Genomic DNA, 13,170 nt, shown 5'->3' with positions numbered 1-13,170 from the left:
AGCATTGTAAATGCTAAATGCAAATAAAAATAAAATTAATGTTAAATAATATCTAGGTCCTGAAGCAAAACCAGTTGAGAGCTACTGGTACGTTGAATAAAACAGGTATTTTAATAATATTTATACACTTTATAGTGTTTAATATTTTGAATTTGCTTTTATTTTCCGTTAACTTATTTAAGTTGTAGTAATTGTATGTGCTTTTGTCATTTTGTTTTAAATGTAATTTCTGTTTAGTTTTAATTTATATTTAAGATATAGTATTATTTTAGTACTTCAATCTAAACTTGTTTTCAGTTGGCTGATCGATTTAAATTTTTCATCTAATATTTATGTTTTATTTCAGCTTTATTTAAATGAACAAAAACTATTTAAATAATTTTCACACCTGGAAAAACATGGTAAAATCATGTGTTAACAGCTGTGGGAACCCTACAGATCTATAGGACATGCACAAACACTCATGACAGTAGATTTAACAAGGATCATTTAATATATTACAACACATAAGATCTCACTGAACTCCACAAAAAGGCAAATGAACCCTTCGAGGGTCACGAACGCAGGTGGGTTTCTGCTGACAATCTGCTGGGCCACATACTGTCCCACCCGTGTGACATGATCCGTGTCAGGTTAACTGATTATTTACAGCCCGTGTCTTCAGTCTTTAATAGTTTCTGAAGCCGCGCTCTCATTCTGTGCCGCCAGATCCAGCTGTTTCTGTCTCTGCATGTATCGCTGAGCTCGCAGGACGCACAGGTATCCGCCGTACACCGTCAACAGCATCATGGAGCCAGAGAAGAGCTTATAACCCGCATCAGCGATGCGCTTCCCACTGAGCATGATGGATCTGTGAAAACCGAGTTGAATTAGTAGCATCTCAGAAAACAGAATGTTTCCCTAATGTTTGCCATTTGTGAGGTGAGGTGGGGGAACCAAATAAGAACGTTCTGGGAACGTTCTGCAAACCTAAAAAGAATGTGTTATGTCTGTAAAGGCTGGCTAATCAAACACAAACCTTAAAAACTGTCTTTGAAATGCCATGAGAACCAAAAACTATAACATTTCTAGAACGTTCAGGGAACCAAAAAATTGTTAGCATGGATACACATATCACGGAGAGGTCTATTTGACGCCGTCAAAACATACCTAACCAGCATATGCTGGTTTTTTCAACAGGGGAGATCTTTAACAGACGTCTTACAGACGTACGTGTGCTATGTCAAAGCTCAAAAATCTGAAAAGATCTGAAATACGAATAATAGTTTTAAAAAAATGTGCCACAGTTTTACTAAAGAAAATCTGAAAACGGTAATTGTGTAGATGTGTCGCTCTAGATTTAAAATCAATATTCAAGATCTTTAAATACGCCAAGGAATACAATGGTGGCACCATATTCAATAACGATTATAACTTTTGTTCGTGCATGCTAATTTTATTTCTCTTCGGTTTTACAACACATCAGCATGAGTTTGCTTCTCAGCTCTATATCTAAACCACAAAGTCAGAAAACAAGCTTTAGTCAGCTTTCTTATACATAAATACTGTTTTAGAGTCGTTTAATATTACTGCGTTTACCTCAAATATGCCAAATGTGGAGTCTTACCTGTTTAAATTATAACGTCTGCATTTACATCTGCAAGACATATTTTTTTAGAGTGTTTGCTCATCTGCAAAACGTCTATGTGACGTCTCCTATCAGATGTTAAATAGACGTTTATTAGATGTCTTTAAGACGTTTATGATTTAGAATGTATGTAAAACTGACATCTAAGATTATAACTTTTGTTCGTGCATGCTAATTTTATTTCTCTTCGGTTTTACAACACATCAGCATGAGTTTGCTTCTCAGCTCTATATCTAAACCACAAAGTCAGAAAACAAGCTTTAGTCAGCTTTCTTATACATAAATACTGTTTTAGAGTCGTTTAATATTACTGCGTTTACCTCAAATATGCCAAATGTGGAGTCTTACCTGTTTAAATTATTACTCAAAGTATGAGGAAATCCGATTCTGTTATCAATGTCAGGCAAATGGTTTGTGCGCATGCGCAGTTACTTTCGTAACGCTATGGCGAAGCAGAAGGGCCAAATGTAGTAAAAACGTTTTTCTCTCGTAATTTTCCTGAGAGTTTATAAACTCCATCATCTTAAAGGTAATATTTTACAGCACTGAACCGAATATCCGGGTTTAATGGCTGACTTTTACCTTTATAATGGCTGCCTTTTTAAATTTATAAATGTGTACAATCGAACCGAAATGAGGAACTAGTTTTTTTTATGGCAACGCGCGCCGTCAGGAATTATTTTGTTGTTGGACAGACATGGAGACTCACGTTCCCCATGTGAATAAAGAGGAAAACGAAGATCCAGGTGCTGCTCCTTATGGAAACTTCATCAATTATTACACCTTCAACCCGCCAGAGAATCGCCTGAGTCTGATACCAGAAACTCTGCTGGAAGGCATCGAACTCGGCTCTGAACGCGTTTTAATACTGGACGTGGGATGTAATTCAGGGGTAAAAATGACAGATTACTCTCATTTCGTGTTTAAATCATCATAGTGTGCTTTTTATTATTAGATATTACGCTTATTAAATTCATTTTTTATTCTTTGTATGCTGTGGTTATCTGTAAACACAATAAAGCTGACTTCCCTTAACATTTAGGCTACCTTTCAGATTTTTAAAAAACTTATTAGACATATATTACTAACAATTAACAGTCTGTGTATATGCATTTGAAGTGTTAAATGTAAAGCCAGTATAAATTAGAATTAATCGAGCAATATCAGATTTCCAGACATGGAAAAGTCGTGGAATTTAATAGTATATTTAAAATGTCATGGGAATTAATGTGGTTGATCTTAAACAAACAACAACAACAGTTCTAGTTATGCTCAGCAGTAAATAATTTTATTGTCTAGAAGTTGCTAAACTGCTGTTTATGAGACTTCTTTAATTTTGTCATACATATTCAAGAATGAGTGGTTTTAATCACCAAAATGTGTTTTGTATTATTCCCTCTGTTTGTCAGGACTTGTCTGTTGCTCTCTACAAGCATTTCTTGCATGAGGAGGCCTCTGGAAGTGACTTTTCTAAAAGAGAAGTGTATCTGCTTGGATTTGACATGGACCAGGATTTAGTCCTTCGCGCGCGAAACTCCAACCCCTTTCCCCAGAATATCCAGTTTATCCCCCTGAATGTAAAGCCAGTATAAATTAGAATTAATCGAGCAATATCAGATTTCCAGACATGGAAAAGTCGTGGAATTTAATAGTATATTTAAAATGTCATGGGAATTAATGTGGTTGATCTTAAACAAACAACAACAACAGTTCTAGTTATGCTCAGCAGTAAATAATTTTATTGTCTAGAAGTTGCTAAACTGCTGTTTATGAGACTTCTTTAATTTTGTCATACATATTCAAGAATGAGTGGTTTTAATCACCAAAATGTGTTTTGTATTATTCCCTCTGTTTGTCAGGACTTGTCTGTTGCTCTCTACAAGCATTTCTTGCATGAGGAGGTCTCTGGAAGTGACTTTTCTAAAAGAGAAATGTATCTGCTTGGATTTGACATGGACCAGGATTTAATCCTTCGCGCGCAAAACTCCAACCCCTTTCCCCAGAATATCCAGTTTATCCCCCTGGATATCACAGATGATCCAGAGAGCCGGGCAGTGCTAGAGTCCTACTTGGGAAGGTTTGGCTGCCCCCGCTTCCACCTGTGCACCTGTTTTGCGGTGACTATGTGGGTGCATCTGAATCACGGAGACGCAGCGTTTCTGTCTCTCCTCTCCAGACTGGCGTCTCTCTGTGAGTTTCTGCTGCTGGAGGCACAGCCGTGGAAGTGTTACCGCTCCGCTGCGCGCCGGTTACGCAAACTGGGGCGCAGTGACTTTGACCACTTCAAGACCCTTGAGATTCGAGGGGACACGGCTGCGCATGCTAGAGAGCACTTGGAAAAGCGGTGCAGCATGGATCTGGTGCAGAGTTTCGGTAATACAACATGGGACAGAAGTCTTCTGCTCTTTAAAAGACGATGATTTGGAGCAAAACAGTCGGACAGAAGTTTTAATCAGTCAAGATCAGTCTACAGCTGTGGACTATGGACTGACACTTGACTGTAACCCTAGTCTTGTAGACTATGATTCTATTTAGCAACCACAAGAGGGCACTATGTATGCGTTGCCATTTTTATTTTACATGTTTTTTAGTAACAGTATATCTAATTGACAGATACAAGTGAGTATTATTAAGAAGAAGAAGAATGTGTTTGTCCCCTGGATTATATTTATATTTCTAAATTAACAATTGCAGACAGATGGATATAGTCAATATTTAACTGCTTATTTTACAAATGAGCAAAAAAGTAAAAATATGTACACTGCCAGTCGTTTTTGAACGGTAAGATTGTTATGTTTTTAAAGAAGTCTCTTCTCCTCACCAAGCCTGCAATCATTTGATCCAAAGTATGGCAAAAACAGCAAAATTCTGAAGTATTTTTTACTAATAACTGTTTTCTATTTGAATGTGTTTTAAAATTTAATTTATTTCTGTGATTTTCAAAGCTGAATTTTTAGCATCGATCATTACTCCAGTCACATATGATCCTTCAGAAATCATTAGCTACTATTCTTATTTTCTGCTCAAAAAACATTTATGATTATTATTATTATTATGTTTAAATCAGCTGAGTATAATTTTTTCAGGGTTCTTTGATGAATAGAAAGTTCAGAAGAACACCATTTATCTGATATATATATATATAGTTGTAACAATGTCTTTATGTCATGTCTTTATCATCACTTTTGATCGATTTAAAGCATCCTTAATTTGTGTGTCTTTTTTATTGCTGAAGTGTGTTGAAATTTCTTCTTCTGCATTCTACTGTACGGACGTACATTTACTTTCCCTTCAGCCTGAGGCTTATTCGTTTCACTTTTGGTGTGAAAAGGCTTTTATATTTGCCAAAAATAGAACTTTTATTTCTATTAGAAATTTTATTTTAAAAACAAACAAGCAAGCCCTGTCCAGATTTTAAAAGTAACGCAAAAGTAACGTAACGCATTACTTTCCATAAAAAGTAACTAAGTACCGTAATTAGTTACTTTTTTATGGAGTAACGCAATATTGTAATGCATTACTTATAAAAGTAACTTTCCCCAACACTGTATATATGTGTGTGTGTAGCCTACTAAAATCGGCGCGCGTTTCCAGACTGAACGTCACAGAGAACTCTTCCCGCGCTCTCAGTCAGAATTCAAACAAAAATTAACAGACGAATAACTTAACGGTCTAACTTAGTGGCTGTTCGCGCTTTCTTATATGTGTAATTATTTGAATATAACGTTTATTGGACACTTCAATTTGAACAAATCAAGTGAAAGAACCAGAAATACATTAAACGAAGATGTTTTGGACGAGGAGAGCTGCTTCTGCGAAATTGTGAAGCTTTGTGGTAAGAAATAATATAATTTCCTTTATTATCATAGTCAAGCTTAATCGAGTTTGTGAATGTTAAGTAATTTGGAGCAATTTAGGTAATGAAAGTAGGTGTATTCTGGCTCCACCATAATGCTTGTCATCACCCAAAGCTCTTCAGGATGTAATTTTGATTAAATTTGGGGTTTGTCTGATTCAAGGTAATGTTAAACCCTCACTAACCATGGTGCGCTGAATAAAACCCCTTCAGACATGTATAAACGGCTCCTGTCTTCCTCAAAAATTACTCTAATTCTCATAATTGGGATTACAGTAGAACTGAAACCGCTTCTGTTGAAATATTGCTCAAACAGAAATGATTCCCAAGGCTGTTGTTGGTGTTTGTGTGAGTTTATGAAGCTTCAAGCTATTGAGAAGAGGGAGCATCAAGGACAATATGAAGAATATCATCATATCATGTTTTACTGTCACAGAGTGCATATTGACTGTCCTATGTGTATTTGCCTGTAGCCAAATAACAAATTATTTTGTTACATTTGAACAGGTTTTACAGGAAGAAATGCTCAAATTGCACTGCTGAGATGTTCACTTTGGTGTTATTTTTCCGGCCTTCTCATTTCTTTCTTGTTGAAAAAGGTAAATGTTTATTTCTTCTGTATGGTTTGTGTTCTTACAGACATTGACTAAACTTACTTTAGGTCTTTATTCACACCACACACAATTATGATTTTCAATTATGACTTCAGGACTGTCTGCACTGTCATTTTTTTCAAGTGGTGAAATCAGATCTGTTTGTTGAGATGGTGTATCGGGTTGCAGGTATACAATTGTTGCATACACATTGTGTCCAAAATAGTGCTGTCAAACGATTAATCGCATTCAAAACAAAAGTTTTGTTTACATAAAATTTGTGTGTGCTGTGTATATTTATGTATATATAAATACATGACATACAGTATATATATATTGAAAATATTTACATATATTTATATTCATATAATTTACATTATATATATAAATATACCATATTTTTTAAAATATATTCATGCATTGTGTATTTATATATACATAATAAATATACACAGCACACACACATTTTATGTAAACAAACTTTTTATTTTGGATGCGATTAATCGTTTGACAGCACTAATCTAAATAATAAGTAAATAATCAAATGCAATAGTTCAGACTGAAGGAAAAAAGAAATATATTTTTAAAAGCATTAGTTGTATTGCAATCATGTGCAGGCTTTATCCTTTTCAAAAATAAAAATGTTGAATTCTGTAGAATAAATCATTCCATAATTTCATTTTATATAGTCATTCAATTTGTATTTATATTGAATATATATAGTATTTCAATGAAACACAAGGTCTTTGTTCTTTCAGAAAATTAATTTCAGATTCTTCCCATTGATCCATAGAAAGTCAAAAGAAAACTACTTCTATATTTAATGTTAACTGTCATAGGTATAGTATAGCATTTTTGTTAATGGTTAACATTTCAGTGAGTGCTGAATCTGGTGTTGTTTCTGGTTTCAGTAGTCTTGATCAGGATTTTAGGTGATGGAGAGCTGTTCTGCTGAAAACCATTCACCCCTTTGGAACCTGTGAAGAAAAACAATAATTCAATAAAAACAATAAGTTTTCAGATTGTGTATGATGGTCACACTGTATGCCTTTTAAAATGCTGGTAATGAACTCAACATGAAATGGGATTTGTGACCCATTTTACTTTTGTAATATGATGATGAATGTCCTCTTTCACTTTCAGACAAACTGAGACTTGAATTTCTACATGGACAATTGATTGGAAGTGGCTGTTTCATAAAGGAATTGACCAGCGGCAAATATTTTTTGAGAAGCCTTTTGACCAAGAGGTGTCAAAAATTCAAGAGCATCTCCACATATTCCAATGGTAATAATGCTTTTTAAAATCACAAACAAAACCAGAACCCTCTCTAGAGGGAAAGACAGTACATTACAAGCTGTACAACGCCATGGGCAATGTCATGTAGAAGTGTTTGTATAATGTGGCCATTGTTGTAATGAATAATGTCCCATTAGTCCATTTACACTTACTGTAGTTGGTAACAGCCTGGATGTTCACAATGGGCTGCTGTCCAATTCTGTAAGAGGTAAGAAAAAATGAGATGGTCAATATTTATTAATGCTAACATTTCAGTTCCACCCCTCTTAGGAAGAATACACTGTGCTAAAACAGGACTCATTGCGTTACCTGTCCTCCTCGCCTTCCAGCAGCTTCCTGTAGGTGGCGATCTCTATGTCCAGCGCCAACTTGACGTTCATAAGCTCCTGGTACTCACGAAGCTGACGAGCCATGTCCTGCTTGGCTCTCTGAAGCGCCTCCTCCAAGTCCTTAATACGACCTTTGGCCTCCTTCACAGTCATCTCGCCACGATCCTCGGCCTCCGCTATCTGGTTCTCCAGGTTAGAGCGCTAAATCGATTGTAGCATCGAGAGTTAGCGACCACTATGGGTTTTGGTTAAAGCAAAGGTGATGTAGCACATTTCTCACCTGTGATTTAATAACCTCGATCTCGCTCTGCAGACGGCTGATCATGCGGTTGATATCCGCAATCTCTCCTTTAGTGTTTCGCATTTCGTCGTTGTACTGAATGGCTTGAGAGGACATCTGATCGAACTGAGCAGCACGAGATGGAAAAACGATCAGTACACTTGATTGATTGATATCCGTTCCAAAATGAAAGCTGTTTATGAAGTTCTGAAGAAAAACACCTCGTCAACATGAAAATGTACCCTATTTACTTTCTTAATCCATCTTCTGGGTCTTTTTGTGAATGATTACTCATTCCAAAGGAAAAAATGTCTTCAAAATCTTTTATTAAAATGTTAAGATACGACTTTACCTACCCAATAAATTCCCAATGTATTGGTCCCATCCTAGATTTTATGTCACTGAATGTGCTTTGTCAATCAGAAATACAGTTCGAAAATGGCATTTCATGTTGACTTGGCAACCAATTTATAAAAGGAAACCGTTTGTGTTTTGTATCTACCTTGGACTTGTACCAGGATTCAGCCTCTTCGCGGCTCTTGGCTGCGATCTCCTCGTATTGAGCCTTGACTTCGGCCACAATATGATCCATGTTGAGGTTTCGGGAGTTGTCCATTTGCACAATGACGGACGTGTCTTTAATGCTGGCCTGCAACTCACGCAATTCCTGATCCATAGAGATGAAGCAAGTTTATGTGTAGTTTAGCTGTGTGGAAACTACTGTAAACACTGTACTGTATATTTCTTGCAAGCCATATTAGTCGAGATGTTTGGTTTGGTCCAACCACTGTTTCCTTAAATGGCAAATTGTAGTTAAATATTTAAAGAAAAACAGTATTCTTTGTTTGGTATGTAGTTTTATGGCTGGTTTTCTAAGTGTATATGCATTACCTCATCGTAGATGGTTCTCAGGAAGTTGATCTCATCAGTCAGGGCACCAACTTTGTCCTCCAAATCAGCTTTCACTAGATACGCAGAGTCTACATCCTGCGAGACACAGTACTCCATTTTTCATCTTCTCAGTTGCAACCTTGAATAACTTGTATGTCTTCCTTGGGCATTGAACAACAACCCCCCACCCCGACCCCCCTTCCCTCATGCACCAGAAAAGACTTGTATCGATATATCAAAACCTACATCTCTTGGAGATCTTTAGTATGCAACTTTGACTTCTTGCTGCTCTCGGTAGGTAGGCCATTGAAAACAGATCTCCTCTAGTGTATAAATAATGCCGCATCCCCACCCAGGCTTTTGTCAATGGTGATCTGATCCCTTCAGGCTCAGAGCTCTTTACCCCTCCCAAACATTTCATTGTTCCCTCTCCTGGGCTGCTTTTATTCAACGTGTTGTGAAAGTTTAACTTTCCCTGGTCCTGAAAAAAGTCCATCTTTTCACTCTGTAACCTGCCCTAACCCCACATTACAGTGAGGTCATACCTATTGGTTTGTGTTTCATAATGTGTAAAAATACTATTTTTGACCTCTGACGTATAGTCATCTAGGTATCCCACCTTTTTCAGAATCACAAAGTCGTTCTCCAGGTTGTTCCTTTTGTTGATCTCATCTTCATATCTGAGTCAAAGAAAATACGAAGTGGATATTTGTGAATGTGAATCTGTGAATGTGGACAAATTTTATATTATATGCACATTTATAGCAAATGTGATCCATTGGTATTGATGATACCCAAACTCATTTAATGAGCTGTGTCAGTTCAAGGTTAGAATAAAATCATTAGCATGTGTGGCTCCATAATTGGTTTCTCAAAGAAATACAGGAGAGCCTCTTAAGTTCAGTAAACAGTGGTGTTAATGTAGATCTAAATACTTTACTTGTGTTTGAAGTCCTCCACCAGTCCCTGCATGTTCCTCAGCTCTCCGTCCAGCTTGGTCCTGTCATTGTTGACCACATCCATCTGTCTGCGCAAGTTGGCCATGTAAGCCTCAAACATGGGCTCAACATTGGACCGGCCCGGGGTCTGGCCCTGCAGCAGCTCAAACTTGGTCTCCAGCATCTTATTCTGCTGCTCCAGGAAGCGCACCTGTAGAGGTAACAATAAATATTTTTTAAATCAGTTTTTCATTATTTTTTTCAGTTTGTCTTTCATATGGAATAGATATAGAAATAAAGAGAAATTTGTGCCATGTTATCGATCGTCAAAAATGTATTTGACTTGAAAGTGTATTTTTAGCGCTAATATATTATTTTGTATATTATTTAATTTAATAATACAGAAATTATTTATTTATATGATTATTTAATTTATTTAATTAAAATTTCTAGTGTCAGTATCAAAATTTTGAATTTAAATATAAGTTCAGTATGGGTTCAGTATGACTGATGAGTCTCTGTATTCAATGTTATTAGAAATGTTTTAAGCAGAGCTAAGTGAAGCAAAAGGTAAATCCTCAGGTGGCTTCTACAACATCATCTAAAGAATTGCGCTCAAAGTAACCATATTTGTACCCAGTATACTGAAATATTGATGTAAAAGTTGTTCACCTTAATTGTAAATCTTCCTTGAGGAACATAAGGTAGGTTAATTAAAGTGTTTGACTAATGCTCTGTTACTAAAGTTATTCCTGTCATCTTTTTATAAGAACAAAGAAGAATGAGTCCACTTCGGTGGAATTTCAGCATTTTAAGAGCACTTCTTTGAGACTTCTTCAGTTCACTGCACATCCTGAAAGCCTGGCCGCTTTAATTGATGCCCAACCTGCCAGGATGGACTCATTAACGGAGCAATATGACTCCCCATTAGCTGAACGTTAACACTCTGGAGAGTAGCCGCTGACCTAGATGGGTTCTTCGTAAGTCCTTAATTTTGAGCCCTTTAAAAGCCAACCTGAGACCCGTGTTGGAGAACCCAACCCTGCCCCGACCCGCAACAGTGACTTTGTTGTACTTCAGTGCGATTGAAGTGTCGATTTCAGTCCAGCGGGCCCCTGGGATTCGGTTGCATTGTCCTCCGGCACACAAAAGCTTCCATCATACTCACTGGGATAGTGCTGTCTTCAGTGGCTTGGTCAGATCTGACCTGCTTTTATCAGGTTACAGGCTTCAGAGAAATGGGTCACGCTACAGAACTATCGGTTTCATGCGAGTCTACCAAATCACCTTTCCCTCGGAGGTTTGGGATGCCGAGCGTATTAAGACTTTATCATCGCTGTGTTGGTTTTAACATTCAAAGACCTTTACTTTTTGGCTGAAATTTTACAAAATGTTCTCTGTGAACAAGAGACCCAACTTTACCTTATCGATGAAGGTGGCAAAGCGGTTGTTCAGCGACTTGATCTGCTCCTTCTCCTTAGTGCGCACCATTTGGATGTTGGGGTCGATCTCCAAGTTGAGAGGCGCAAGCAGGCTCTTGTTGACAGAGACGCTAGTGATGGGAGGCCCCAGATAGGCAGAGCTGGTGCTAAAGCTCGGGGCAGATGCTCCCAATGAGATCCCACTTAAACTGCTGTAGCCGTAGCCTCCCATCTTCCCACTGCTCCTCACAGAGCTGCTGGAACTGATGCGCTTGCTTCTCAGACTCATAGTTGAACAAGAGAAACCGTGGAGAGCTGCAGTGGAAGACGTTTCAGATGTGAACAGGTGGGAAGACCTGAGCGATACGGGTGTCTCTCTGTAGAGAGGCTGGGCTTTTAAAGTCCAACCAGGATGGGGTGGAGAGTTCCTATTGTGGGAAAACCTGTTTCAGATTGGACACACGTACACACTGTCTGCTTTATCTGAGCTCCTGGATGGGCAGTGAACACGCTCTCGCTCTCTCAGTCTCTCTTTCTTATTGTTTCACCATGCTCATGTTCCATCTAAATGTTTAATGTGGCCCATGTCAACAACATTCCCATACTAACTGCATGTTTTCAAATAATGTTCTTTTTAGCAGCATCATATGACCCCTTTAATGGAACATGATCTTTACTTAATATCCTATGATATTTGGCATAAAAGAAAAATAGATCATTTTGACCCATACAATGTATTGTTGGCTATTGCTACATGCTAATTATGACTGGTTTTGTGGTCAAGGGTCACATTTGATAGAGTTCTGAGTAAAGTCTACCTTTTTTGCAGTTATGCCAGGTATTTCAAATAGCAAAAACAATGTATTTCTATTCATCAAAACCATGCTGTTTTTTTCTCTCCAACAGTTGTAGTTAAACTAAGACTAAATGTTGAGAGGTCCACCTACTGGTAAGACCTCTTTTTGCTTGCTTTGTTGTCATGTAAATTGTTTGAAAACTGAAATAGACGTTTTGCTCTCTTTATTGTTTTGTGACAGATATTAAAATAATGTTGTTATATATTATTTTAAATAATAGAAATGTCCATGTTAACTTTTAGCAGGTTAAATTCCCTTATGTGCTCCTGTTATCAGATGCTATTTCATTTTGCCAAGAAACGTAAAATACACATTTTCTTTTATAGAAAGACATTTGGTCAATGTTGCATTCGATTATTGTTGCCTGTAAGATTAATAAATTGTTTGGTATGCCAGCCATGTCGAATAGCAAAAACAACGTATTTCTATGCAGACAAAACCAGTCTTCCCTCAAGCAGTCATGCAGTTACAGACATGTTGAGAGCTCCATCTACTGGTAAGGTTTACTTTTTTTTTTTTTTTTTTTCTAGTTTCTTTTGATTTATTTTAATGTATTTTTTATGTTTTGATAGATGGTTTGGTCTCTGTATTGTTTTGACTTAAGATTTTTAATTAAGATTTTTTTTTAACTATAATAATTTAGATGCATCCAAACTGTTAAATGAAACTCATAAACAAAGATAGATGAAAGCAGTATTAAACTCCAAAACCTCAAGAAATAACAATACAAAAAAACACACACAGAAATGCATGAAAATAGCTGACAATGACTAATGCAATTTGAGGACTATTATAATATTGATTAACTGGAAATAATAATTTAAAAAAATAGTTAAAGTTCTGGTGGTAGGTTTATAAGTACTAATGTAGGAAACTTTTTCCTCGTCGAAGCAGAGACCAGGAGACGTTGGGATATCTTTCATACAGAAGTCACTCTTTATTGAGGACTCGCTGTGCGTCGCTGCAGTCATCCAAGTCTAACTAATGCAGTGATACATTGTAGTTTATATACATTTAGGGGGCAGTGCTTAGAAATGGAGACAAAGCACCTGGGTGACGACCTTAAACAAAGCATGCAA

At 37.0% G+C, this 13,170-nt stretch overlaps 3 protein-coding genes across 3 annotated transcripts; 1 reads left to right on the top strand and 2 right to left on the bottom strand.

The window, feature by feature from the left end:
* Positions 1-495: 495 nt before the first annotated feature.
* Positions 496-2,137, bottom strand: LOC107712187 (cytochrome c oxidase assembly protein COX14 homolog). The gene is made up of 2 exons (XM_016517346.1): positions 1,976-2,137; positions 496-850 (listed from the first exon to the last, which is right to left on the bottom strand). The coding sequence occupies exons 1-2, from the start codon at positions 2,047-2,049 to the stop codon at positions 661-663; spliced, it is 264 nt and encodes an 87-aa protein (XP_016372832.1). The 5' UTR covers positions 2,050-2,137; the 3' UTR covers positions 496-660.
* Positions 2,138-2,303: 166 nt separating this feature from the next.
* Positions 2,304-4,352, top strand: LOC107712191 (pre-miRNA 5'-monophosphate methyltransferase-like). The gene is made up of 2 exons (XM_016517350.1): positions 2,304-2,519; positions 3,487-4,352. The coding sequence occupies exons 1-2, from the start codon at positions 2,325-2,327 to the stop codon at positions 4,045-4,047; spliced, it is 756 nt and encodes a 251-aa protein (XP_016372836.1). The 5' UTR covers positions 2,304-2,324; the 3' UTR covers positions 4,048-4,352.
* Positions 4,353-6,912: 2,560 nt separating this feature from the next.
* Positions 6,913-11,551, bottom strand: LOC107712176 (keratin, type II cytoskeletal 8-like). The gene is made up of 9 exons (XM_016517330.1): positions 11,236-11,551; positions 9,816-10,024; positions 9,495-9,555; positions 8,876-8,971; positions 8,487-8,651; positions 7,985-8,110; positions 7,685-7,905; positions 7,528-7,574; positions 6,913-7,053 (listed from the first exon to the last, which is right to left on the bottom strand). The coding sequence occupies exons 1-9, from the start codon at positions 11,521-11,523 to the stop codon at positions 6,950-6,952; spliced, it is 1,317 nt and encodes a 438-aa protein (XP_016372816.1). The 5' UTR covers positions 11,524-11,551; the 3' UTR covers positions 6,913-6,949.
* Positions 11,552-13,170: the final 1,619 nt, after the last annotated feature.

Source organism: Sinocyclocheilus rhinocerous, unplaced genomic scaffold (genome assembly GCF_001515625.1).
Source record: "Sinocyclocheilus rhinocerous isolate Xijiao unplaced genomic scaffold, SAMN03320098_v1.1 scaffold748, whole genome shotgun sequence".
Lineage (NCBI taxonomy): Eukaryota > Metazoa > Chordata > Actinopteri > Cypriniformes > Cyprinidae > Sinocyclocheilus > Sinocyclocheilus rhinocerous.
Note: the sequence above shows the minus strand (reverse complement) of the source record. Positions and strands in the feature narration are given on the sequence as shown.

What these genes read in the sequence shown, in the direction of transcription:
- LOC107712187 (XM_016517346.1), bottom strand. Translation starts at nt 2,049, where the DNA reads ATGCGCACAAACCATTTGCCTGACATTGATAACAGAATCGGATTTCCT. An exon ending in TTGAGTAATAATTTAAACAG is followed by an intron (nt 851 to 1,975) that starts GTAAGACTCCAC and finishes CGGTTTTCACAG; the next exon opens with ATCCATCATGCTCAGTGGGA.
- LOC107712191 (XM_016517350.1), top strand. Translation starts at nt 2,325, where the DNA reads ATGGAGACTCACGTTCCCCATGTGAATAAAGAGGAAAACGAAGATCCA. An exon ending in ACGTGGGATGTAATTCAGGG is followed by an intron (nt 2,520 to 3,486) that starts GTAAAAATGACA and finishes TCTGTTTGTCAG; the next exon opens with GACTTGTCTGTTGCTCTCTA.
- LOC107712176 (XM_016517330.1), bottom strand. Translation starts at nt 11,523, where the DNA reads ATGAGTCTGAGAAGCAAGCGCATCAGTTCCAGCAGCTCTGTGAGGAGC. An exon ending in GTGGAGGACTTCAAACACAA is followed by an intron (nt 9,556 to 9,815) that starts GTAAAGTATTTA and finishes TCTTTGACTCAG; the next exon opens with ATATGAAGATGAGATCAACA. An exon ending in CTGGAAGGCGAGGAGGACAG is followed by an intron (nt 7,575 to 7,684) that starts GTAACGCAATGA and finishes TACCTCTTACAG; the next exon opens with AATTGGACAGCAGCCCATTG.